Raw genomic sequence first — 24,740 nt, 5'->3', positions numbered from 1 at the left:
GTCATCTGTCATTCATACAAAACATTATTGCACGTGCGTTTTGTTTAGCTAATTTCGGTATCATTTGCAACTTGTTTAAATAATCTCTATAAAGACTCTTTCAATAAATTTGTATTTTTTTATTTTATATTCTTACCTGCCAGGCTCAATGACGTTGGCCAGGCTGTAAAATATGAAACAATCGATGGGCGGGTAGATTTAACCTACCCTCAATCTAAAAGCAGATTCCATGATGCTATCAATTTAAAGGTCGTACGAGAAGTGAGAAATAAATAAAATGGATATTGTAAATGCCTTAACAGAATTAAATCTAAATGTCGTGAAGACCATAGGAAAAGGCACTTACGGGTAAGCTAATATCGCACGTCTATTCTATTCCCCCTTACCCCCACGTATACTCCCAAGGAGTGCCACAAGCCATAGAGAAAATAAACTACCACAACCGTCTATCTTTGGTCTTCCTCATCCAGCCACTACCGGCTACTTGTCCAAGGGCGTAGGCCGGAGGCCTTCCATGCTTTCAAACGGTGATCGGTCGGTTCATAAAGGCAGAACCTAGTTAGTTATGGCCGGCCCACTTGAACTTGTAGATAATTTAGGTAAACGCTTTTATAACTGTAATTTTTTTCTCTATTGTTTTAGAAATGTTTATCTTTGTAAGAAGAGTAATAATTTGTTGACAATCGTTAAAGATATCCAGCTGAATATAAAAATACAAGATCATGTGCAGGTAAGTACCAAAAAGTGTCCTTAGTATTCGTTACTTATTGTCTCCAAAGTAAATTTTCCACCGCTCGCTGCAACGGTACAGGCAGGCCTGTGTCACTCCGCGCGTGGGCGGCGCTGGCGCCAGCCTGGCGCCTGCCGCTTCGAGTGGGCAAATCTAGTCGGCTGCCGCAAGCGGAAGACGATACACGCGCGCGCGAATTATGAATAGAAAAATGGACATAAAAAGAAAAAAAGCAGCAAAAAGATACTGTGCCGTATTTAATTGCTTAAATACGGATCGTGATCCAAATTTAAATTTTTTTACATTACCAAAAGATGCTGACAGGTAAAACTAATCTAAGTATTTTATTGATTTCTTCTACGTTCCTTATTTGAAATGAAATTAATCCGAACTACAAACCCTTTTTTTCTCCATGTTGAACAAAGTCTATTCCAATATTTTTTTCGTTAAATTATTAAATTTACAGACACAACTACCTACCTTCAAAATGTATTAATGAATCGATTATAAAATGTGCGCTGAGTGGGATTAGTGCTTAACGAAACTAACACGTTCTGTATCATAATATAAATTATATCCATAATATAAATTATAACGAAAAAAAACATGTTTTCACAAAATTAAATGTTTTAGGTACTTAGATTCATACATATTTTTTGTACTTCAAAATATCTTAACTATGAAATTGTCATTGTTTTTACTGGTTATTTCCAATAGAAAAAAAGTTTGGAATAGCTTTGTATTCTAAATTCAAATTAATTTTGTTTTAAAAACATGACATTCTTTTTACAAACTCCAAGTCTTTTGCTTATTGATTATTAGTATTATGGTACTAGTTATTATTCTGTGGTATTATTACATATTACGCAAGGAAAGATTTGGGTTACACTTAAAAAAAAACGATTTACGCATAAATACTATTGCATGGTCATTTCCAATAGAAAAAAAGTTTTGGAATAGCTTTGTATTCTATATTCAAATTAATTTTGTTTTAATATCATGACATTCTTTTTACAAACTCAGTCCGTTGCTTAGTAAACGTTGTAGTCTGTGGTGCTGAGGCAACCCTAAGGTGGCTTCTTTTTCAATGCGTATAACCACGTATAACTTATTATGCACCGTAGTCCAGTGAAATAAGGCGCATATTCCCTCAAAAATAAATTGGTAGGTAAGTAAATAAAAACGTGTGCGGCTGGAGCGCGATCTAAATTAGATCTTATTGCTTATGGGATGGAGTCATATTTCTTTGATAGCCATTGCGAAGATGGACTTCTGTACCTGGTACTAGTTATTATTCTGTGGTACAGGGAACTTTTAATGTTACAGGACACAGCTAATGAAGTGAAGATACTATCATCAATGCATCACCCAAATATAATTCAGTTCTATGAGTGCCATTATTTCGACAGTCACGTCATGATATCGATGGAGTATGCAACCAATGGGAATCTTGCTGAGTATATGTACGACCGGTGCCCTAAACTTCTGAAACAAAAGGTAATTAAATAACTAGAGGTGGCGTTGACTTTCATAGTACAAATCAGTTTCAGAGTGTAATGGTAATAGCTAGGTAGATAGAGATAGGGGAAGAGTGATGTGCGATGGTTAGTTTTTACACTATTCAAATTCAAAATTGTTTATTTACTTTAACCAAAAATATGCTTAAATGCTAGTTGCTGAAGCCTCCTTTTAAGTATTACAAACACCTGTGCCAGGAGACTCCGCTCTTCCTATAGATACTTATTTTGTACGCATATACAGGTTCTAGTTTTAACACATTAACAATTTTGCTATGAATTTACTAAACATCTAACACTATCCATCTAAGTATAGGGCTTTGCCCCTAGGTAGTTATGAAAAAATGGAGGTACTTGCATGAAAAAATAAACAGCACCTAGCTATAACTAGGTAGTTTGATACATAGTATACTTACATACTTTTTTCAGGAGATCCTGTTTTTCTTGGCCCAAATCCTCTTGGGTGTAAATTACATTCACAGTTTGAATGTGATACATCGAGATTTGAAAGCTGAAAACATACTTTTGACTGGAAAATATGGACTTATTGTGAAAATTGGCGATTTCGGCATATCCAAGATGTTGGCTAGGTATAACAAAATTATTGATATTTCCTTACCAAAAGAGTAGGGTAACCATGCTGATAGATTAACCACAAACTTGTTTTACAGTGCCAAGAAGACTTCAACGGTAATCGGGACCCCATACTACCTGGCGCCAGAGCTGTGTGATGGCCAACCATACGACTCGAAGAGTGATATTTGGGCCTTAGGTTGCTTGCTTTATGAAATGTGCACCCACAAAAGAGCTTTTGAGTCTGAGGTATGTGAATTAGGACTCTATTGTTAACTGCAGGCCTGCCATTTAGGGTGAGGCCAACAAGCGTAATTTTGTGAGTTGTGAGCCGCGTATTCTGATGCGCGGGACGAGGGGGGCGGGATGTTACTCGCTCGCGCACATATTTCTGCCGGAACACGCGACTCACAACTTACAAAATTACGCTCGTCTGGCCTCACCCTTATATTGGCCTAATGTAAAGGTGAATCCCACCAACATTTTTATAAGTTCCCCTTTCATTTCAGACTCTAGTCGGTTTAGTGAAGGCTATAACAAGTGGTAGCGTCCACCCCATAGACTTGTCTGTCTACGACCGAGGCATTCAGGACCTTATCGACTCAATGCTGTCTATAGTCCCGGAAAAACGACCGAACATTCGAGAACTCATGGGCAGAAATATCCTTTTGCCTGTTGTGTATACGGTGTTCCTAGATGCAGGAAATGATGACTTACTGTATGCAGATTTAGAGAACTTTAAGTGTGATATGTTTCAGTGATAAATGTTATATTATTATTTGACTAACTTGTTAATTAATTAAGAAATTATTGAAAGAATTTGAATAAAACAATGGCAATTTTTTATGACAAGTTTGAATTTATTTCGGAATGAATTTACACCATAAAACGGGCATAATACGATCAAACACAATACTGAATAGTATCTATCTGTTCTTTAGCTTAAATACCTACAGTAATATCTGTTCTTTAGTAAACCCTTGTGTGTAGTATCGTTCTTTCTAGCAAATTAAATGAATCAGTATATTAACGACTCGTAAATTGCTTAGTACTTATAGTTATCTGTAGATTCCACCTTAATTTTAGTATCTGTGTAGCATCAGCTCTTAACATCTAGGGAAAGTAAAAGAATAGAGTAAAGTAATTTGTTACTCTTCTTAAAATAATATAAAAGGAAAACACTGCTTGTTAGATCTAGTTTCTTACTGCCCATTTGTATGTTCTGTCTCCATTTCTTCCTCTTCCGCTTCTGAAAATGGAAAACGATTGTGAGCATTAATGTATCAGCAACTTAATGTTAGTTAAGCACTAAATGTTGGCCTAGAGACGGTTGGAGACCGGTTGGCAGACCACTTGTTAGGTTAAATGACATCAGCAAGGTTAGATAGATAGAATAAGGCGAGATAGAGGGCTGATGATGATGACTGAAATTTAAAATATTACAAAATAGGAAGCTAATCAGAATTTATTGATCGATCCGTTTGGGTGCTACATCGCACACTATACAGACAGACACACACTTGTTAAGATACACATATTAAACTCTCTCGTGTCTGAGGATAATAATAATACGTCGAAAATCTGAGGTCAAGTCCAGCCACTGCCGTCTTCATCCAGCCGATGACAATCCTATAAAAATTAATGCATGTTTAATTCTTTACCACTTACAAGATGATTGATGATGTTCGCACATTTAGGTGTCCGTTAATACAGTAGGTATAGATTGTTAGCATTGAGTAACAAAAGAAAACTCATGGGGCACAATTCTGCGATGTTCTATAGTAGTCTAAAACCTTACTAAGCAATTTTATAATTCTTAAAGCGTAATAAAAACCAAAATGGCGACCGAATGGCGTAGTGGTTAGTGACCTGACTACTGAGCCGATGGTCCCGGGTTCGATTCCCGGCTGGGGCAGATATTTGTTTAAACACAGATATTTGTTCTCGGGTCTTGGATGTGCCCGTAAAATGGCAATAGGCCCGCCCCCTATTACATTGGGACTAACATAACACTCTGGCGAAAAGTGGGTGCAGCAATGCACCTCTGCCTACCCCGCAAGGGAGTACATTAGTACAAGGCGTGAGTGCGTGTTTTTTTTTTTTTTTTTTTTTTAAAACCAAAACTATAATTACGTGGGACATTATTGTTGGAGGGAGGAGGCAGTGGCTTCTGTCCGGGGATCTGCCCCGACTGCAACATTCTCGTCAACTTCTCCACCTCTTGCAGAGACGACGCGTTCTTGATCGCCTCTCGGATCTTGTGGATCTCTTGGGGAGTGAGGTCTGCGGGAGTAGAGAAAAGATTTATGTGAGTTTGAAGTAAATGTTTACATTACAGGCTGTATGTATGCATGTTGTTTGTCGCATCCAGGGCAGTCAGCTACGCACAATGTGCAATGTCACAACTGATCGGACTGGCTAATCCTTTCTCAATATTGACAAACTCTAGTCAAGCCCTAGTATTTGCTACCGAAAGAAGGGCGTCAAAAGGTAAATCCTAAAAAGCAAGTAACATGTTTCGGAACTGGGTAATCCATTTCAGGCTATGTAATTAAACAAAAGACTTACTGGTAACTTTAGGATCAGGCATATTTCCTCCGGGAACAAAGGTTTTGGCCTTCTTCTGGATTTCCTTTTGCATCTCTTTCCCTTTCTTGCTCTTGAACAGAGTGTTAGCTTCGTCCCTTTCCTTCTGCTTGATCTTTCGGAAGTCCAGAAGTCTTAGCTCCGGTAATTTAAATGCAACATAGGCTCTGGAAGTGTAAGATATTGAAAATTTTAATATGTGTGAAGGCTTTCGTATTTTATAGGTAGTTACTGAGATTTTTAGAGAAACAGTTGTTAAATTTCATTACATGATTCATCTTCAGCCTATGCCAATCCACTGTAGGCTATAGGCTTCCTCCATGCTGCTCCCAGCCATCACATTCACAGTTACATTATTTTTTACATTATGTACAGACGTGTTTCTCATTGAAACATAATTACTTATTGCATTTTTTTGTCAGCTTATTAATTAAGTGAAAGTAAAGGTAAAAGGATAACCATGAGGATGTTTGTTTTACCTGTAATGTTGTTTATTAGCAACAGGATTGTGCAGTAGTGACAGTGAGGTGAGTTTGGGCAGCGTGGCCAGCGGGTCCAGGTCTCCCAGCTCCTGGAGGTGGTTGTTGGTGAGGATCAGAGACTCCAGGTTCGGAAGGTACTGCTCTAGGTTCTCACCTATTCTCCTGAAAATATTGTAGCGTTGATTAATGATTAAAGATTGAAATATGAATGTTTGAACATGGGCATAAGGAGTTGGTATGCAAAGATACTAGATAAATGAAAAGTTCTGAAGTATATATTCATTTATAGGGGACGATATAAATGCTAAATTATACAGTATTGTGCAAATTAATGTGAACACGAGTGAAAATTTGAAAAAAATACATTTATTAGTTCTAAAATAAAAAAACAGAGATATATTAATACAATTTAAGTTATTTTAATAGAAAATGTGTCCCCCCTGGCTTTTATAACTTCTTCAACACGTTTTGGCAAAGAATCGACATGATTTTAACAGTTTTCAGATATTTACTGGTCTAAAAAACTTGTATGGATTACAGCCTCAATCATTTTAGTTTTTCTTGTGCAATCCGTTTTACGAAGTCTAACTTTCACGATGGCCCACTTATTTTCATTGGGATTAAGTGTCGGTGAGTTCTCTGGCCATCCAAAGGAATGATATCTTGTTGTCCTTGAAATATTTAAGCATAATCTTGGAACACGTGGCATGGAGCCGAATTATGTCGAAAAACTTATTGACCGTTATCATCAAATTTTCTTAGTTCAACTTCTAATCTCCGTTCTAGCAAGTCACTGTATTTTAGCGAGTCCATCATCCCTTCGATGGGCACAAGTCATCCGGTACCTTTGTAAGAAAAACAGCCCCAAACTAAGAAAAGTTGATGCTAACGGTCAATAAGTTTTTCAACAAAATTCGGCTCCATGCCACGTGTTCCAAGATTATGCTTAAATATTTCAAGGACAACAAGATATCATGCCTTTGAATGGCCAGAGAACTCACCGACACTTAATCCCAATGAAAATAAGTGGGCCATCGTGAAAGTTAGACTTCGTAAAACGGATTGCACAAGAAAAACTAAAATGATTGAGGCTGTAATCCATACAAGTTTTTTAGACCAGTAAATATCTGAAAACCGTTAAAACCTTGTCGATTCTATGCCAAAACGTTTTGAAGAAGTTATAAAAGCCAAGGAAGACACATTTTCTATTAAAACAACTTAAATTGTATTAATATATCTCTGGTTTTTTTATTCTAGAACTAATAAATGTATTATTTTCAAATTTTCACTTGTGTTCACATTAATTTGCACAATACTGTAAAAAAACTGTAGCATGGTTAACCCTTTGAAAGCCAAGCCTTTTATTCATTGCCATGCTATTTGGCATGTATCTAGTCCGTGATCAGCTTTTAAAGTGTTAAGCTTAGTATCTACTTTTTAGGGTTCCGTAGCCAAAATGGCAAAAACGGAACCCTTATAGTTTCGTCATGTCCGTCTGTCCGTCTGTCACAGCCGATTTACTCGGAAACTATAAGTACTACAGTGATGAAATTTGATGGGAATATGTGTTGTATGAACCGCTACAAAAATATGACACTAAATAGTAAAAAAAAGAATTGGGGGTGGGGCCCCCCATACATGTAACTGAGGGATGAAATTTTTTTTTTCGATGTACATACCCGTGTGGGGTATCAATGGAAAGGTCTTTTAAAATGATATAAAGTTTTCTAAAAAACATTTTTCTTAAAGTGAACGGTTTTTGAGATATCAGCTCTCAAAGTCGTAAAAAGTATGTCCCCCCCCCTCTATTTTTATAACTACGGGGTATAAAATTCTAAAAAAAATAGAGGTGATGCATGCTAATTAACTCTTTCAACGATTTTTGGTTTGATCAAAGTATCTCTTATAGTTTTTGAGATAGGTTGATTTAACTGTAATATTATATTTGCTGCTACGGAACCCTTTGTGCGCGAGCCCGACTCGCACTTGGCCGGTTTTTTTTAACTATTCAATTAAGTATAACTTACACTATTCTGTTATTATTTAACAGCAGACATTTCAATCTCTTCAACAGAGGGAATCCGTCTAGCTTTCTGACGTCATTGTCGGAGAAGTCTATTGTATCAAACTGGTCTAGTGTGGCACCCATGTTCTCTATTTGTGGTATCTTATATCCTGAAAGATAAAAAGTTTAATAAGTGATAGGTAAGGATAATATCAAATTTTGCACATAAATGAATGTCAATAAATACCCTGCTATCCAGCAGTTCTTAACGTGAATTGATAAAAGTATTTAGGACAAGGAAGCAACTCCAACGCAACAGTGAATTATTGGCACACCAGATAGTATTATTGAGTGGCGAATTTTGTACTTAGCTAGAAACTGTCTTCATCATCATCATCCGCCAATAATTATAGGCCTCTCCCAAGGAGCGCCACAACACTCGGTCCTCGGGCCATCCTCATCCAGCCACTACCGGCTACCCGCCTAAAGTCGAGCGGGCAGGAGGGCGTTCCACGGAACAACAACATGTATGGGTACTTTGTTTAGGCTTTATTCAACTGCTCATTAAACGATAAGGTAACTACGACAAATTGTACCCTCTTATAGAAATAAAATATTTCTAACCTCTTAAATCCAATTCACGGTCTCTGCACGCATTCATGTATTGCATGGAGTTGTTAATCAACTCCGTTGTTAGCTTCACCATGATGACTGTTTAATAACTCTACACTACACAAAGTTATATTATTTTAAAATGTAACAAAATATGATTTCAAACAACGCATCGCATTCGGCAATCGGCTTACAAAGTATTTAGCAGGGGGGGGTCACTGCCTTAATGGCTGAACTTTTAGTAGAAGGTAGCGCCATCTCTTTATATTACTCTTATTACCAAAAAAGATGTAAGATGGCGTTATGAACAAGACCATAGAACAATAACAAGACACATAGATAAGTAGTATTTGAATGTCAACATTGTCATGATCTATGGCTATTATGAAGAAATTGCGTGTCAGTGTCAGTTCAGTTGTCTTACAATGTCTCGCAAATAACATTTTTGTAATAAAAGCCTATACTCTCGGTATACTTATCGTTATTTATAAATTTTATATACCTACAAATAAAAATAAACATGGTGTGTTAAGAAAAAGCATCTTTATCCGCAAAAAGTGTTTTTATGAAATTCTTGTGACCTGACAGATTCCATATCGATCTAGGTTCCATGTGGTTCCACGGCACTGGCAAAGAGCGATCGACATCTTCATATCCGCTGAAGATTAAAATACTATGTGTACCAAACTGATAAATGTCGTCAAAGATTTGCCTCGCGAGGATAAATGATGCACTATTGGACGAAATGACTTTATCACCACAAGTGACAAGATTTGCTTCTCTTGGGAAATATAAACTAGCAAAACATGAAGTGGTTTTCATGGTGAAAGGAATAAAAAAGGAATACACACACCCACTCGCATATTATTTTACAAGTGACATGAACAAAACTGAACTGAAACATTGTTATATGCGAGGCAATAATAATTGTTGCATGTAGGTAGGTACATAAATAGATTGAACTTACATTTAGCTAATAAATGTAATAACTGTTGTGTGGTGTAACTACGTTAAGGCAAATATGTCTTATATCTTTATAGATTGAAGTTAATAGCCGGATCCTCACTAGACGATCCAACGCGATCCGATCGCGCGATCCAAGAATTCTTACATACTAAACTTCTTGGATCGGGCGATCGGATCGCATTGGATCGTTTGGTGGAGATCCGGCTATTAACTTGTGATAACAATATCTATATATATACAGGGTATCCCAACAGGGCACCCTGTATGTATGTACAATGAGGCTGAGAAATATAAAGAGATGGCGTGGCGCTGTTCAGTATGACGTATAGAGTATGACAAAAAACTCCTCGAGATGCCACTCTTTTCAGAATTGTTTATTTTTTCTCTATGGTATTTAGAAAGAAAGCATCGAATCAAGCAACTAATACAATACGTCACTTTGCTCTGCTGTCAAACGTTCTTTATTTAAGGCATGGCTATCCTCGTAAACATAAATTAGTGATGTGCAAATTTAGTAGGTACAAAAATCGATTCTTAACAACAGATGAAATTAATCGAGTTAGCAAAATCCTTATTCTAAGGTACCATAGAATTCACAGAACCTAAAGAGAGCCAAACATCAAAATCAACTGAAAAAAAAACATAATGTTGTAATTTTGCGGAAGGAGAAATTGTCGCAGAGGACGTTTTTATTTATTTATTATTTTAAAAAGGTCTACGCGAGTAGAAAAGTGTGGTAGATAGCGTATTGTTATAGCAAGATTTGCATTTATTAGTTTTGGTTCAGCTGAGCGTCAATTTCCTATCATTTGCATGGTGTAAGCGATGAAAGGAACAATGACATCGCTACAGAACAATATCTCCGATTTATTACAATTAGCCAGAAAATTTAACTGTTTCTACCTATCAGGTGAGTATGGGCATGCCGTTGGAGCATTAAAAATTAAAACTAGAGTGTATCGTGGTTCATATTGTAATGTTTCCTTTATTTTCAGGTCTACACCATGGGCTATACAAACCGTTCATAGTAGCTGGACATCAAGTAGGCTTGGTGCGGCCGGATGTCACCAAGCATTTGCAGCGGTTTCCAGAGGCGAGTATTCTTGCTAGAATCCACTTAGAAAAATAATAAACTGTGTTTTACAAAACATTTGTAAACAATGTAACCTTACTATTTGTTTACATTGCAGGTATTCAACATAACAGGTAAAAGTGTGGAGCTGAACCCAGCCTTCAGAGATTATCAGGAAAGATCGTCGAAAGTTGCAGATGTGTTGGAGAGTTTGCGCAAGGAAAATGAAATTTGTGCCTTGAAAGGATGGCGCAATGAAGTAAGTAAAATATTAGCACCTTTTTCTATTCTTTTCTGTTGACTTGTTGTCTTGTTTTTATATTACTTACTATCTTCTTCCATTTTCTATAAATATACATTTAAGTCTGTTAAGACAGTGTGCCATTTCAACATTAATCTACAAACCCAGTATCAAAATACAACATTGCCTCCTGAATGTTTCAGTGTTTTGAAGTAAGCACTCCATACCAAGAGAGCTTAATGGAGATGGAGCGAAGTGCCATCTGCCTGTTTGGTATACGGAACTACGGAGTGAGTGTCTCCGGCTATGTCAACCACCCAACCAAGGGACTCTGCATCTGGCTGCAACAACGGAGCTTCACTAAACAAACTTGGCCGGGTATGTTACAGTTCAATACCACACCTGTGAATAAAGAAATATTTACAATTAAAATAGAAGAGCAGGAGTCCTTCAGCTAGCCTAGCAACAACAAAAGGTTTCCGTTACTCTCAGTCACAAAGCCGTGTGATGTGAATGAGCTCAATGCAAAACATTTAATTTGTTATATCTTGTCTTGCGCCCCGTGCTAGGCCTTCTGGAATGCTCCATATTGTTTCTGTACTAACAGGTGTTAAAATATAGTACTTTTATGTACATATTTGCACAGCAGGTTTCAGTATTGATATAGTTCTCATTTTCCAGGCAAATGGGACTGCTTTGTGAGCGGTGGTTTAGCAGTTGGCTATGGAATTCTGGAGACAACCATCAAGGAGGCCGCTGAAGAGGCTTCTGTCCAAGGAGATCTAGTCAAGAAGCTAGTGCCGGCTGGATGTGTGAGGTAAAGTAACAATAATATAACTTCTTTTGAAAATATCTAAATTATAATAGGTTCATACCAGAAAGCTGAGAGAGTTGTGGCACTTTTGGCGTGAGGCCAATGTCAGGCCAGTACATGAGTATGGTGTGATTATGATCATGAAGTCCATTAGTACAGCACTATAAATTCTCTCTCCATTAATCTGACAAAAGATAGTAAAAACGCAAAAACTCGACTATGTTTATTCTTACAGCTTCTTCTTCGAAAGTGAAAGAGGTCTATTCCCGAACACAGAGTATGTGTACGACCTAGAACTACCGCTCGACTTCCTGCCAAAGAATGCTGATGGCGAGGTGGAGACTTTCGAGCTGCTGACGGCCTCGGAGTGCATCCAGAGGGCCCTGACCCCCCAGTTCAAGACCACCAGTGCTCCGGTCCTACTGGACTTTTTGATCAGAAAAGGCTACATTAACCCTGAAAATGGTAAGAGAGTGGAAACTTATAATAAAATTTTATCATATAAGTTTAAGACAATGTTGATATCTAAGAATGGGGAGAGTATTTTGGTGCACACATTATTCAGGTTTGCACACGTAAAATAAAGAGTCATGAATTATGTTTGCCAATTTTGTCTGATAACAGCCTTTGTTTCCTGAAATTGGATTGATATCTCTTTGTATGATAATGATTGTTTTGTATATTTCTAATTATCCTAAGATATACTTACACTAGCTATATTTTGTAAGTGGAACTTTTTCATTTCCCGCGAGTGTATAAATCGACAATGAATAAGAATAAATATTTTCTTACTATTTTTTTATTATAATTATGTTATCTATCTCTTAACCGGTTGAATCCCGTAAAATCAGACACAATAAAAATCTATTATGTCTCTCGCGATATCGCGCTTTTGGGAGCTCTCAGGTTAATGGCCTGAATGCTGAATGTTTTTGTTTATGATTACCTACTGGCTGATGATCTATCTATCTAGCTATAACACCCAACTCTCCTTTTATCCAACAGCTCCCACTAAATAGTCAATGTCTTTGTTCTCAGAACCGAACTACCGACAACTGATTGAGTTGCTCCACGTGCCCCTTCAATCCGTGTACGGGTGGCCCTATGCAGCCCCGGTCGCGGTCAACGGCGGCGGCGGGGAGATACGCCACGCCAACTAAACCTTACCACATTCTCTACACAACTAGAGGTGACAATAGAAAAATAAACGAACCAAAGTTGTCATGCTATCGGCACGTTAAGTGCTACGTGATAGATTCGTGGCTTCGTTTTCCTTAAACTTCTGATTTGTGAGAGCTCGAGTCATCTAGTTGTATAAAGTGTCCCGATTGCATAACAGCTTTCGTTCGTTCGTTCTGTAGTGACCCCTCTCTCTACAAAGGTACGGTCAGCTTCATAAGTAGCTATAATTCTTTCAGCCTTGAAAAAGTAAGTAACCGTCAATATCTAAATGATTGAAATACATGTTGAGTTTGACAAGGTACTGATAGACACCGTAACATCTTATGAAGCTTACTGAACTAATTTCGTCGAGATATTTAAAGTGCTAAAATTAAGTTTTATGTTTTATTTATGTAAAATACTGTTGTGGCGTTTAGGTGTTCCTATTATTTTTATCATCATGTTTTCAGTCTGCCTAATTTATGTCAGTGCTTTTTTGTTTTGAAAACTTATTTTAAATGTAAAATACGTTATAGTTATGTGGGGTGAGAGCAACATAAATGAGAAATATAGAGACCATAACCAATAAACCACATAATCTAATTAAAATCTGATATCAAGTTTCCGGTGTTCCTCTTACCCCACATGACCTTAATGATTATAGCCGAGAAATTACATGTATTTAAATTATACTCTTGTGTAGTTTGAAATTATGAATTAATATTATGAATCTACTACTTATGTACCTACATACTCTTCTATATTATGCGTAATTATTCGGCCTAGGTTGTTCGACGGTAGATAGCTGATAGAATTTACAGGATTCTCCCTGCTAGTTGAAGCTGGGTGGTTTATCAAGGTTGTCATGATAAGACCCGTATGCTTTATTCAACTCACATACATTTCAGGAGATAAATTAATGCAAGAATTGTCTTATTTGATTATGAATAAAATATTCATTATTTATACAACACCTATCTTGTAAATTTATAGTGTGTGTTTTCCTTATTTTGCCAAATTTATTGTACTGTACTGTGAACTCCAGTGGGATATTTTGTGTGTTTTTATTCAATGAGACCAGTGAAGTTTTCTGTAGCATCTGGTTAAATAAGACAAGATTGTAGATTAGCTAGGTATTTTAATTTCTGTGATACTTTGCCATTGTGGTATAAGGTATTATTATCATTTATTTATTTTGTTTAGTTACTTAATACAATACCCCTTGATTTAGATTGCTGATTTGTGTGTTAATTATTTACTTATTCATTATATTTTACGTAAAATTGGTTTTGATCCGTTAATCTGACGAGTGAACTATAGTAGCTGATACGAACATGGTTTTTATGAGAATATACGTTAATTTATTATTAAAATAGCAATATTATATTCTGGTAGTGACCTAAAACGTGTGGTTAAAGTAGGATTGCTAAGATATTTGTATACTTTCATCTAGTCACTGGCTGACTTAAGATTTGATGTTACAACAGAATCATAACAGCGAAATATGGCCTTAAACTATGTAGGTTATTCTTCAATGTAATAATGAGACCACATTCCGGGTTATATATAGTTTAAACTAGACTTGTTTAGATAACAGGAAGTGAGATTAACTTGACTTTGAGTAATGGGTAAGGAGCAACTGGCTTGACTTCAAAATAAAGTCTTGTATACTATAATGTATGGTATGGGCACACTGTTTACTTAAGTAAGGGATGCAGTTAAAATTACACAGGCATGCTAGGTACCTGCTAGAATAGATTACACACATCATGCTTATACAGGGTGTTGCCATAAGGGTATAGTTAGCCAAAAGGAGATGACTCTGGGGGTCGTTCTGAACAAATTTTGTTCTACATATTTTGATAATTCGAAATAGTGTAGAACATAAGTTTTTGATCCCATGGTTTTGAGTTATGCAACATCCTGTATAATAATATATTTCAGTATGTACTAAATATAGTACTTACTTATTAGCGCTCTTTACAATTAATTCTTAAAACTCCACAGCTTTGAAGGTCTGGATTTTCGATATGCATTTGTTTTACGTTATATTCGAATAGGTTTTGCTCATTTCAGTGGGTTACAAATACTTTTTGGTCTAGAATGCCTAATGTAGAATCTAGTACAGGTATCGTTATGGCTTCATACATGTTTAACCAACGACATATGGATACTCACAATGAGTAATATAAAATACAGTCATATTAGTACTTACTCCTAGTTGCAGACAGCTTTCAATAGGCCTTGAGAATGTCGATTCACCAAATGTGTTAGTGCGATAATAATGGATTGGATTGTGAATATAATGTCATTAAGATTCTGCATTATTTGTCACGAGCAAAGACAGAGCTTACGTGAGATAGCTTCAGGCTACAGCTACTTAAAATATTTTCAAATAGGTTTGCCTTTTGATATTATATCTTCTTCTTCCTTGCCTTATATTATATCTAATTGGAAATGATACAGATAAGTACGAAGACAGTCAGAGAAGCAATCTTCACATTACTGTGTATCCCTATAATGTACATAACCCGTAACAAATGAATCAAACTTACTAAATTACATTGTGGACAAAAGCACCATCGTCTATTCAAGATTTAAATACATTTTATGTCAAATAAAATAAATATTTTCGAAACTACAATAAGTTTGATTCAATTTATACGAAATACCTTTATAACTGTATGACATTCTATATTTATCGTAGGCTAATGGTTTCTCTAGGAGAGCTTTCTTAAAAATCTGTATATTAGCACAAGCAATATTATACTTACTCTTGTCCTTATAACCTTTGAGCTGTTGTATTTAGGATCCTATAACTCTTGTAAATTGATACAATAAGGCCTTACGATTTTTATTAACTCCATATAAGCCATGCTATTTAATTTAAGTACCATGAAAAGGGTATGTCAGGATTGAAGGACATGTTTTTGCATTGTGATAGTCTACACTAAGTGGTAATCGTAGAATTCTCATTAAACAGGTTTCACAATAATTATAATATTTTTTTCTAGGATTTGAGATAAATTGATAGAGGTAATCGAGAACCCAGTAAACCATCAAAACTTGTTTGAGAGTCGATAGTTTAGATAGTACTTATGGTAAAATAGCGAATCTTTAGACTAGAAAATATATAGGGAGTTTACAAAATAGAATATGAATAAAAATTGAAATGACTTCAGCTGTTATCCAATTTTTATACATTTTTACGGCATTATGTCAACAGTGTAAATTTTTGTAATGTTAAAATATGTAGGCGTTTTACTCCATATAGGAAATGTAGCATTTTGCATACAAATTATATTTAGAAATTATGTTTTCCTAAAATTAAACGTATAATTTAATCTATGCTTTTTTATTTTTGACTATCACCAATCAGTAATATTTGCGTAGTGAAACTAATATATTGTTTTTTACACTGAACTTTATTAGTATCTGAATATTATCGACATTTTCATTTACAATAACGTTAAACATAATAACGAGATTAGCACAGAAAGAAAATTTAAAATACGAATCGGTTAATAAAAACCGTTTAAAAAGCACGTAAATAATATAAAATGTATAATGAAAACAGTACATAAATGTAAAAAGATAAAGAAATGACTTGTAGTTAAACAAATGAAGGTTATAAATTGCAACATTTATTTAACAAACTATGAACTTTTGATTTCGACCAAGGACCATAATAAATTTATCCGATCGTCTTTGTTCGACCTTCATGAAAAGTTTTACTTGAACTTGTAATAAAACCAAACCACGCTAGAATATCAGATTTAAAATCAAAATTTAAAGACACTATGTGTCCACTAACAGCAATTTTATTTAAAAGCGAAACTGCGAACCGAGTTCACTGAAAACTTATTTAATAAAAAAAGAACATACAATCAAAATATTTTTTTGTTTTCCGGCCTCTTTCCGGCCAGCAACAACAGTCCCGAGATATCACAGAGTATAATATTCAAGGACACTGTTTTGTTTTTAATAATCGTCTCCGCGCGAGACGACCTCCTTGCACGTCGGTCTAAGGAGGATGGTGTGTTCGAACTGCGCGGTGTAGCAGCCCTTGATGTCGCATAGCGGCGGGTAGGCGTCGACCACACCCTTGTCACACAAGTCCTTTAGAGCCATAGCGTAGCGCGACGCGCCCGCGCGCTCCAGCCAACGCTTGCAGAAGGCCAGTGTGCCAAAGTTCTTGTTTATCGTGTTCAGCAGCTGCTTAGACGATTGCAGTCTGAAATGAAGAATTAGATTATGAAGGACATGGTAAACTTGCTGTAGTGGCAGTGGACCGGTCATATCTGCCGAAATACCGACTGCCATAGGGGTATTTCAATGGAGACCACCGGCAAACGATATGTCGAATGCTCTCCCTGCTTACTAGACCGACAACCTTAGACAGACAGCGGTTAATGGGTGAAGAGAAAGGCAAAAGCCAGAGTGCCTTATTAGAAGTTTATGTCCAGTAGCAGACTATTCACCGATGACGACAGCCAGAGACATGTAAGTTGATCTCCACCAACTAAAACTCCCTACGCAATCTAAATCCAACCTTATCACCTAAGCAGTCACAGTCACACAGTCGCAGTCATCACTCACCTGAGCGGTATGAACTGCTGGTCGAAGTTCTTCATGTAGTGCGAGCAGTCCATGTCGTCGTGCACCTGGCCGCGCCCCGTGGAGCCGAATGTCTCTATCGCGTAGAACTCGTTCTCCTCCATACGGGTTGTTTCACCCCCCTTGACGATGGGCACGGTTTTGCCGGCGTGGATCCCTGGGGAAACAAGGTATGGGTTAATTGTACACTGCACAGGTATAATGGTAATAACTGTTATGGTACAGTACAGGTTATGAATACAAAGTAGGCCGATGAAGGCAATGTTCAGAAAAATAATTATGAACTGCTATTATAATAATTCATAATTCGCGACATAGGTACTTAGTTTTCAAGCACTCTTCACATCTTACGTAGATATTTGTATATTTGTTAACAAAAACACTGGCTATAATTTGGTGTACGAGGGCGATACCGAAATGATCGGGAATAGAAAAAAGTACAAAGATATCATAATATTATTTACTTTTATTGTTTTTCAAAGTAGTCTCCGTGACATTCAATGCACTTTTTCATTCGATTAAACCAATCATTGAAACAGTAATTCCAGTCTGAAGTGGATACTGTCAAAACAGCTGATTTGTAAGCTTCGACCGCCTCTTCTGGGCCGCTAAACCGTTGACCACGTAGCATATCTTTAATTCTTGGGAATGTAAAATAATCATTGGGGCTCAGATCAGGGCTATACGGAGGATGGTCCATCAACTCCACGTTTTCCATATTTAAAAACGTTCTTGTTTTGCGAGCGGTATGAGAGCTTGCATTATCGTGGTGAAGGATTATACGACGATTCGGGTTAGTTTTACGAAGTTCTCTTACGACAAACAAACAAACTGTTGTGTACCAATCAGCAGTAACCGTCCTTTGTTCTTGTAATGGAATCGTAGCCACATGGCCAGTTTTCGATACAAACGAAGCGACCATTTTTTTCGACACGCTGCGTGAGCGAATATCTTTTGTTGGCTTGACCTCACCTTCGAAGACCCAAACTGCCGATTGATGTTTTCTTTCGGGCTCATATGAATAAATCCACGATTCATCACCAGAGACGATATTGTAGACAGCATTTGAACTGCCTCCATTGAACCGTTGCAGAGCAGATCGACACCAATTAAGACGAGCCGACTTTTGTTCCTCGGTCAAACGGTGGGGCACCCAGCGCGAAACTAACTTCTTGACACCTAGTTCTTCATGTAAAATGGTTTGAATGGCTGTCATACCAATGCTGAGAGAAGCCCGAATCTGCTCGTATGTCACATGTCTATCTTCTTTTATTAACTGGCGTACAGCATCGATGTTATCTTGTGTTACCGCTGTTTTTGGCCGACCAGTAGAAGGGACTGTGGTAAGAGAGGAACGTCCACGGCGAAACTCAGAATACCAACGATATATAGTCGTTTTACTTGGTGCTTCAAGTTTATAAATAGAAACAAGCTCGGCGAGACATTGTTCTTGAGATAAACCTCGACGAAAGTTGTGAAAAATTATTGCACGGAAATGTTCCCGCGTAAGCTCCATTTTTTACACCGACTTGTCAAATTCAAATGGTCAATACTCTTTTATTTTTTACTTTTTTTAAAATTCGAAAATGAATTATGTTTGAAAAAACACTACATTTGATACACCAAAAAGGTTTCACTCTAATTTATTCCTAAGTATTCTATTCCCGATCTTTTCGGTGTAGCCCTCGTAGCAATGCCTTACCTACCCCGCAAGGAAGTATAAAAGCTAGTCTATCACCATGTGAATGGACTACTATATAATCATAATAGGTACTCACTGTAAGGCCCAATGGAGTGCCCATTCAGGTTCCTGATCGGCTTCACCTGGTACGTAGTACCATCCAGCTCCACCTCATGCGACTCCATTACCTGTAAATAGTATTAATGTAAAATTTTGTTCTTCTTCATTTTTTAATAATGAAACTTTGCAAGACAACAGTTTGATATATGAGTTCAACCGACTTAAGTTGATTTTATATTTGTATTTTCATTTTTGTATTTTCAGCTAGCAAATACGTGTGTAAATACTTTGCGGCGTAGACAGAATCATTCACTATTTCCGTCTGGCTAAATTAACCTTCACTATTGATAATATTGTGTCACCATTTTTGGTCAACAGACACGTAAACCCCGGTTCATATAGGGCATCAAACATAAACACATCGTTTATTTACTCACAAATACAAAACGACATCAATAGGTACAGTGACATGAAGAATAACTTGTAAATTGTGGTGTGTATCGTGTCAGTAAAATGGCTCTGACTCAGCATGTGCTGTACAAGAAACAAAGAGACATAACATTACCTCCTGCACAGCAGCGCCCACATCACACAGCCTGGCATCGATCCCCGAGGCTCTAATCCCCGCCTCCGTGGCCTCCTGCACTCCCTTCACCAGCGGGTCGTACTTGGGGTTGAAGTGGAGCGTGAACGCACAGTCGATGATACGCCCGTTGATGTGCGTGCCAAAGTCTATCTTCACCACGTCGTCGTATTCTAGGACTGTTGTGTCGCCTGTGGAGGGGTGGGAATGAAATTAGTTTGTGTAGTTTATAAAATGTATTTTGAACGTGTACTGGGCTATTAAACTCTGGTTAGGTACTAAGCAAGGTAGGTACTATTCATCACCATCAGCCTGTTAGTAAGAAGCTCCAAAACTGCCCTCCTCTTCCTTGCTCAGGCTGTTTTTAACAACATGGATTCTTCACGCACGCGGGATTGCACGCCATTTTCCCGCGCGTCTTGCGTGCATATTCTACGCTTTACAATCAATAGGTACTTGTATGAACGTACAGTGAAACTATAAAGTCCTGAAATTAAATGAGGGCGCAGATATCTTTCATGTAGCAACCCTATATAGCGAAACAAAACTGACTTTGATACTTGAAATTTTGCCTGTGACTACCTACCCTATTTCTGTATTTAAAAACAACTTACCATCCACAAAAAAGCTCATTATTCAAGGTAGAATGTGTTAATATGATGGCTAATAGTGAAACCAATAAATATTTATTTAGATAACGTTATTACAACTGTATAAAATATCCGGATTTGTTGACGAAGGGGACACATAGTAAAATCATCAATTTTTCTTTTTAGACGGCCTGTTCTGTTTCTTCCAGGAGTTAGACATATTCCATTATAGAGCCCTCTTTTGCAATATGCCAGACGGTACTGTCCGATACTCCTATAAAATAAAATAAAAAATGCTTATTTGAAACTACCGTTAAGTTAAGAAAAACCGAGTTACAGAATGAGAATTTAGTAAGTAAACAAAAAATATAACTTCAAGTATCAAAATGTTATGGTTTGACTCAACTTAAACCAGCTCAAACCTACAACTAGCGGTATGTAAACAATGTTCGACTTGGGCTCTAAACCTAGGTTTATTGATAAATGAAGCGTTGGTACTGATAAAAAATGAATTATTACAATTTGTACAATGTTACATACCCGTCATAGACGCTGTACGAGCGTAAACATCCTCCAAATTCGACAAAATGTGTCCAGCTTCATGTTCCGCTAAACATTGTATATAAACTCGATAAATAACTTCCCTAGCTTGACTACGAATATTATTCTTCTTCTTCCTAATTGCAAACAAGCGTAAATAGTTGTTTTTATCTAGATTATCCTAATAATTAATAAGAAAATTGAAAAAACAGCCAACCGCCATCTGCCATAAACAATTGTTATGACTTTTATGTTTCTTTTCTAATGTTGCCAGGCTCCTGAAAATTTTAGTTCCTCAAACATTAATTTCATGAATTAATAGTTTCACTGTATGGGAGGCAATCCCGCGTGCGTGATCAAATACGCAAGCTGATGCTGTTAAAAACAGCCTCATATAGCCCATCGGTTATTAATTTATATCCGGCCTACAGCCACTACTACTAAGCTTGCAGATTAAATTTAACACAGTTTGATATGTCTAACAACATCTCACACAGCCGATACATCCTACTAATATTATACTATAGGCGAAAATTTGTGAGTATGTGTGTGTGTGTGTATGTTTGTTATTTCTTCACGTCTAAACGGCTGAACCGATTTTAATGAAATTTGGTATGGAGTTAGTTGACACCCTGCATTAACACATAGGCTACTTTTTATCCAGAAAATCCCACAGTAAATCTTTTTAAGGCGGAGCAAAGTTCGCGGGTACAGTTAGTAAAATATAAAGCAAAAATAATGTAGCATAGTGTAATGAATACCAGTATTAGGAGTGTAATGGGCGGCGCAGTTGTTGCGGCTGCAACCAGTTGGGAAGGCGAGGCCGGCCTTCAGACCATCTTCACCGATGAGACGCCGGGCGGTGTTCTCGAGCTCCTCGCAGATCTCGATCATGGTCATGCCCGGCTTGATCCACCTCTTCATGTGCTGCCGAGTCTGAAATTATACATTGGTGGCATGTTATAATATATTATGTGCAATTTGAAGGGCTAGTATTTGTAAGCAAGATAACACTTTTTTGGTAGGATTAATAACTGAACACTGAAGCATAAATAAACACTTATATACCATAGGCAAATCAATGAGATCTTTATGTAGGACATGTGGGAAGTTTGAAAATATTCTGTTAGCTTAGTCATCTACTACAGAAACAAGATTATCTGTTCTTGGACCAACAGACAACTAACTCAGCTATTGCAACATCCAGACTTGCTGGGCTAGGCTGGCTGAGCTGAAATTAAAGGGATCTTTACAAAGGTTCTACTCCAGAGAATGGAAGCTTTGTACTATATCAACTCTCTTCATTATATCATGCAATGACCCTAATGGTAAACCACTACTATATGTATGTATTATTATATAATTTAGTATTAACTTTAGTTTAAGCGCGTGTTCCGACCAAAACTGTTACCTTGTGTACCTGATCCTCACGATACGGGTACGCCTAGTGTGAGGATCAAACTAATTGTCATCATTTGTACAAGAACGCACTTGACATAACAAAACTGTAATTGTATAACCACATATATAAGTATTTTGTTTGTGTACCGTACCTACTTACTTATTTTATTTCTAATTTTATGTTCTGTTTTGTTGTTATGTTATGTTATATGAAATAAATAAATTTGAAATTTGAAAAATTTTACTATAGATGCATAAGCCAATCTATTCCAAAAGGTTTTCTTATAGCATATTTTGTCATCATCATCATGTTCACCTGTCTATGAGCTTCAGCGGCATGCCTGATCTCCTGGTAGATGTCCTGGTGCATCCTGTCCAGAGCCCTCTTCTCTTCGCTGGAGAACCGTTCCTTGGCCGTCCTCTCGTCAATGCCCTCCGCCTTGCCATGCTCCATGATCTGGCCCTCGGGGAAGTTGCCTGTTTTTTGGAATCGCTTATTATAAATTATACAGAGAGAGAATCTCACTCAATAAGATATAAAAATATCCTAACCAAGTTAGCCAATCATTTGGTACACTTACACAGGCTACTTTTTATTATAATAATATATCTTTATTTCAGGTGTAAAAAGCCAATATCATATCATGGAATTTCCATAGTAAAACCTTAGGCAAAGGGAATCTTGTAGGTAAGAGCTACCAACAAAACAGAACTCAAGGTCAACAAGAATCAAATCAGTTTAAAATGAAGATGATTAATTAGTTCCTATTAATAATGTGAGCCAATGCTTCCTACATGGCGCTGAGCCATCTTAGTATAAGATAATTATACAGGGAACTATAGTTTACTGTAATTATATGAAAAATATATGAAGATAACCAATCAAAGGTACTCACCATCTGGGAACAACTCAGCAATAGGTATGGTGGGAGGGTCGGTTTGTTCCTTCTTCCCGCCTTTACCCTTGCTCTTCTTCTTCTTCTTTTTTTTCTCGTCTCCCTCTGCGTCTATTTCGCCGGCAGGCTCGTCTTTCGCTTCTACATTTTCTGGCTCTCCTTCACCAGCTAAAACATGCCCGAATAAGTGTTAAGCAATGAATAGATGTACTTTACAATAAATAGAGTAAGGGATTACGGGCCCATGATGGGAATAACGCTATGAAAATAAGAAACTGTAAGATTTATAACCTGTCTTCTTCTTCTTCTTTTTCTTTTTTTTCTTCTTGGCGGGATCTTTGTTCTCTCCTTCCTCTACACCGTCCACCTCCTCGTCTTCTCCAATTTCGGCTGTTTCATCTTTTAAATCCTTATCGCTTTTTTGAACTGAAGCCATTTTCAAATAATTAACAAAATAGGATTAGAGCTAAAACAAATTATTTTCCATGCGACTTTAGAAGTGCGTTTTGAAACTAAAAATCTACGAATGGAAGTAAATGTCACATTTGGCTCAGTCGGTTGATGTCTGTGTTGATAATGCAAAACCAAATATTTGGTTGCCTTTTTGGCAAGAATTGTTAATTATTGTACATTACTGCATAATCACTTTCTTTATTCATACACAGTGCTAATTAATTTTAACCATTCAAAATGATTTATGCTAGGTTATGAACGCATCTCATATGGATCACAGAATAACCACTTTTCAGCGTCGAGTAGTAATATGATCCACTCGATTCTTTTTGACGATTCGTTTCGAACCGATTAGATTGAAATGACCCGAGTCGTCGCTGTTCTATGGAGATAATAATTCAAATGTTTCATAACTAAATTAAAATAACTAATAACTATACCAACTTTGGATCGTAGAGATAATGTCCAGCATGTGAAATGCGAGTTCTACACTGTTCGAGTAGTCTGGCGATTGAACGCTAATTTGTATGGCGCAGGAGAGTCGCCATCTAGCGGTACACATGCTGCACTAGGTCCGCGTCACATAACATAATGCGTCGATTATATCGAACCTATACTATAAACTACACTAAACTTTAAAGTTCTTCAAGATATTTTTATTATAGGAATCCGTAGCCAATCACCCAAAACTAACACTTTATTATATTCGTCATTCTTGTGTAGTCATGACTGTTCGTCCTGCCCTTATCGTCCACTTCTGGAAATTCTTAGGCCTCTCCCAAAAAAGCGCCATAGCACCCTGTACCAGGTCTTTCTCAATATCTAGCCAATACCTACTGGTCTAAGGTCGTGGCGTCAGTCGAAAGAGCCGGAAGGCGTCCCACGCTACGCTTGTCTGCTGTTGAAAAAACCATCAATATAGTGAAAAGTGGATACAGCAATATAGTTAACTACATTACACATCCTACCCCGCAAAGGAATAAAAATGTACAAATGAAATGTACAGATGCAATGTGTAAAGCTTCCCGTGTCTTCTGTAGTGTAAAATAAAAATGAGACAGAGTGATAAATTGCTTGTAAATAAATCGTATCCAGTGGACGCAGGTTGCAATCGCACATTTGTTCAGTTCTGATTTATAGGTACTGTTGTTATGTTAACT

At 37.1% G+C, this 24,740-nt stretch overlaps 4 protein-coding genes across 4 annotated transcripts; 2 read left to right on the top strand and 2 right to left on the bottom strand.

The window, feature by feature from the left end:
- Positions 1-209: 209 nt before the first annotated feature.
- On the top strand, positions 210-3,581 carry LOC105384363 (serine/threonine-protein kinase Nek8). Its single transcript, XM_038105401.2, has 6 exons — positions 210-348; positions 643-730; positions 2,057-2,227; positions 2,677-2,837; positions 2,919-3,069; positions 3,330-3,581. Exons 1-6 carry the CDS (start codon positions 278-280, stop codon positions 3,579-3,581), a joined length of 894 nt encoding a protein of 297 aa, XP_037961329.2. The 5' UTR covers positions 210-277.
- Positions 3,582-3,657: 76 nt separating this feature from the next.
- Positions 3,658-9,955, bottom strand: LOC105396500 (U2 small nuclear ribonucleoprotein A'). The gene is made up of 7 exons (XM_048629225.1): positions 9,866-9,955; positions 8,518-8,706; positions 7,916-8,063; positions 5,886-6,050; positions 5,389-5,573; positions 4,954-5,103; positions 3,658-4,069 (listed from the first exon to the last, which is right to left on the bottom strand). The coding sequence occupies exons 2-7, from the start codon at positions 8,597-8,599 to the stop codon at positions 4,023-4,025; spliced, it is 777 nt and encodes a 258-aa protein (XP_048485182.1). The 5' UTR covers positions 8,600-8,706; positions 9,866-9,955; the 3' UTR covers positions 3,658-4,022.
- A 155-nt stretch (positions 9,956-10,110) lies between these two features.
- On the top strand, positions 10,111-14,909 carry LOC105384365 (uncharacterized protein YJR142W). Its single transcript, XM_038122542.2, has 7 exons — positions 10,111-10,381; positions 10,467-10,564; positions 10,662-10,802; positions 10,988-11,162; positions 11,466-11,601; positions 11,834-12,063; positions 12,637-14,909. Exons 1-7 carry the CDS (start codon positions 10,297-10,299, stop codon positions 12,756-12,758), a joined length of 987 nt encoding a protein of 328 aa, XP_037978470.1. The 5' UTR covers positions 10,111-10,296; the 3' UTR covers positions 12,759-14,909.
- Positions 14,910-16,165: 1,256 nt separating this feature from the next.
- On the bottom strand, positions 16,166-23,687 carry LOC105384366 (methionine aminopeptidase 2). The gene is made up of 8 exons (XM_048629260.1): positions 23,419-23,687; positions 23,128-23,295; positions 22,548-22,708; positions 21,592-21,766; positions 19,683-19,891; positions 19,155-19,245; positions 17,359-17,533; positions 16,166-16,993 (listed from the first exon to the last, which is right to left on the bottom strand). The coding sequence occupies exons 1-8, from the start codon at positions 23,561-23,563 to the stop codon at positions 16,741-16,743; spliced, it is 1,377 nt and encodes a 458-aa protein (XP_048485217.1). The 5' UTR covers positions 23,564-23,687; the 3' UTR covers positions 16,166-16,740.
- Positions 23,688-24,740: the final 1,053 nt, after the last annotated feature.

The sequence above is a fragment of the Plutella xylostella genome, chromosome 22 (genome assembly GCF_932276165.1).
Source record: "Plutella xylostella chromosome 22, ilPluXylo3.1, whole genome shotgun sequence".
Lineage (NCBI taxonomy): Eukaryota > Metazoa > Arthropoda > Insecta > Lepidoptera > Plutellidae > Plutella > Plutella xylostella.
This window is presented reverse-complemented; position numbering and strand designations above follow the sequence as displayed.

Bases quoted from the DNA above. Each gene is read 5' to 3' on its own strand.
- LOC105384365 (XM_038122542.2), top strand. From the start codon at position 10,297: ATGAAAGGAACAATGACATCGCTACAGAACAATATCTCCGATTTATTA. The intron at 10,382-10,466 runs GTGAGTATGGGC...CTTTATTTTCAG, and splicing joins TAACTGTTTCTACCTATCAG to GTCTACACCATGGGCTATAC. The intron at 12,064-12,636 runs GTAAGAGAGTGG...CTTTGTTCTCAG, and splicing joins CTACATTAACCCTGAAAATG to AACCGAACTACCGACAACTG.
- LOC105384363 (XM_038105401.2), top strand. From the start codon at position 278: ATGGATATTGTAAATGCCTTAACAGAATTAAATCTAAATGTCGTGAAG. The intron at 2,228-2,676 runs GTAATTAAATAA...TACTTTTTTCAG, and splicing joins CTAAACTTCTGAAACAAAAG to GAGATCCTGTTTTTCTTGGC. The intron at 3,070-3,329 runs GTATGTGAATTA...CTTTCATTTCAG, and splicing joins AAAGAGCTTTTGAGTCTGAG to ACTCTAGTCGGTTTAGTGAA.
- LOC105396500 (XM_048629225.1), bottom strand. From the start codon at position 8,599: ATGGTGAAGCTAACAACGGAGTTGATTAACAACTCCATGCAATACATG. The intron at 5,574-5,885 runs GTAAAACAAACA...TTACACTTCCAG, and splicing joins GCTAATAAACAACATTACAG to AGCCTATGTTGCATTTAAAT. The intron at 4,070-4,953 runs GTAATTATAGTT...TTCCATTTTCAG, and splicing joins CTCCAACAATAATGTCCCAC to AAGCGGAAGAGGAAGAAATG.
- LOC105384366 (XM_048629260.1), bottom strand. From the start codon at position 23,563: ATGGCTTCAGTTCAAAAAAGCGATAAGGATTTAAAAGATGAAACAGCC. The intron at 23,296-23,418 runs GTTATAAATCTT...GGCATGTTTTAG, and splicing joins AAAGAAGAAGAAGAAGACAG to CTGGTGAAGGAGAGCCAGAA. The intron at 19,892-21,591 runs GTATTCATTACA...ACCCCTCCACAG, and splicing joins CCATTACACTCCTAATACTG to GCGACACAACAGTCCTAGAA.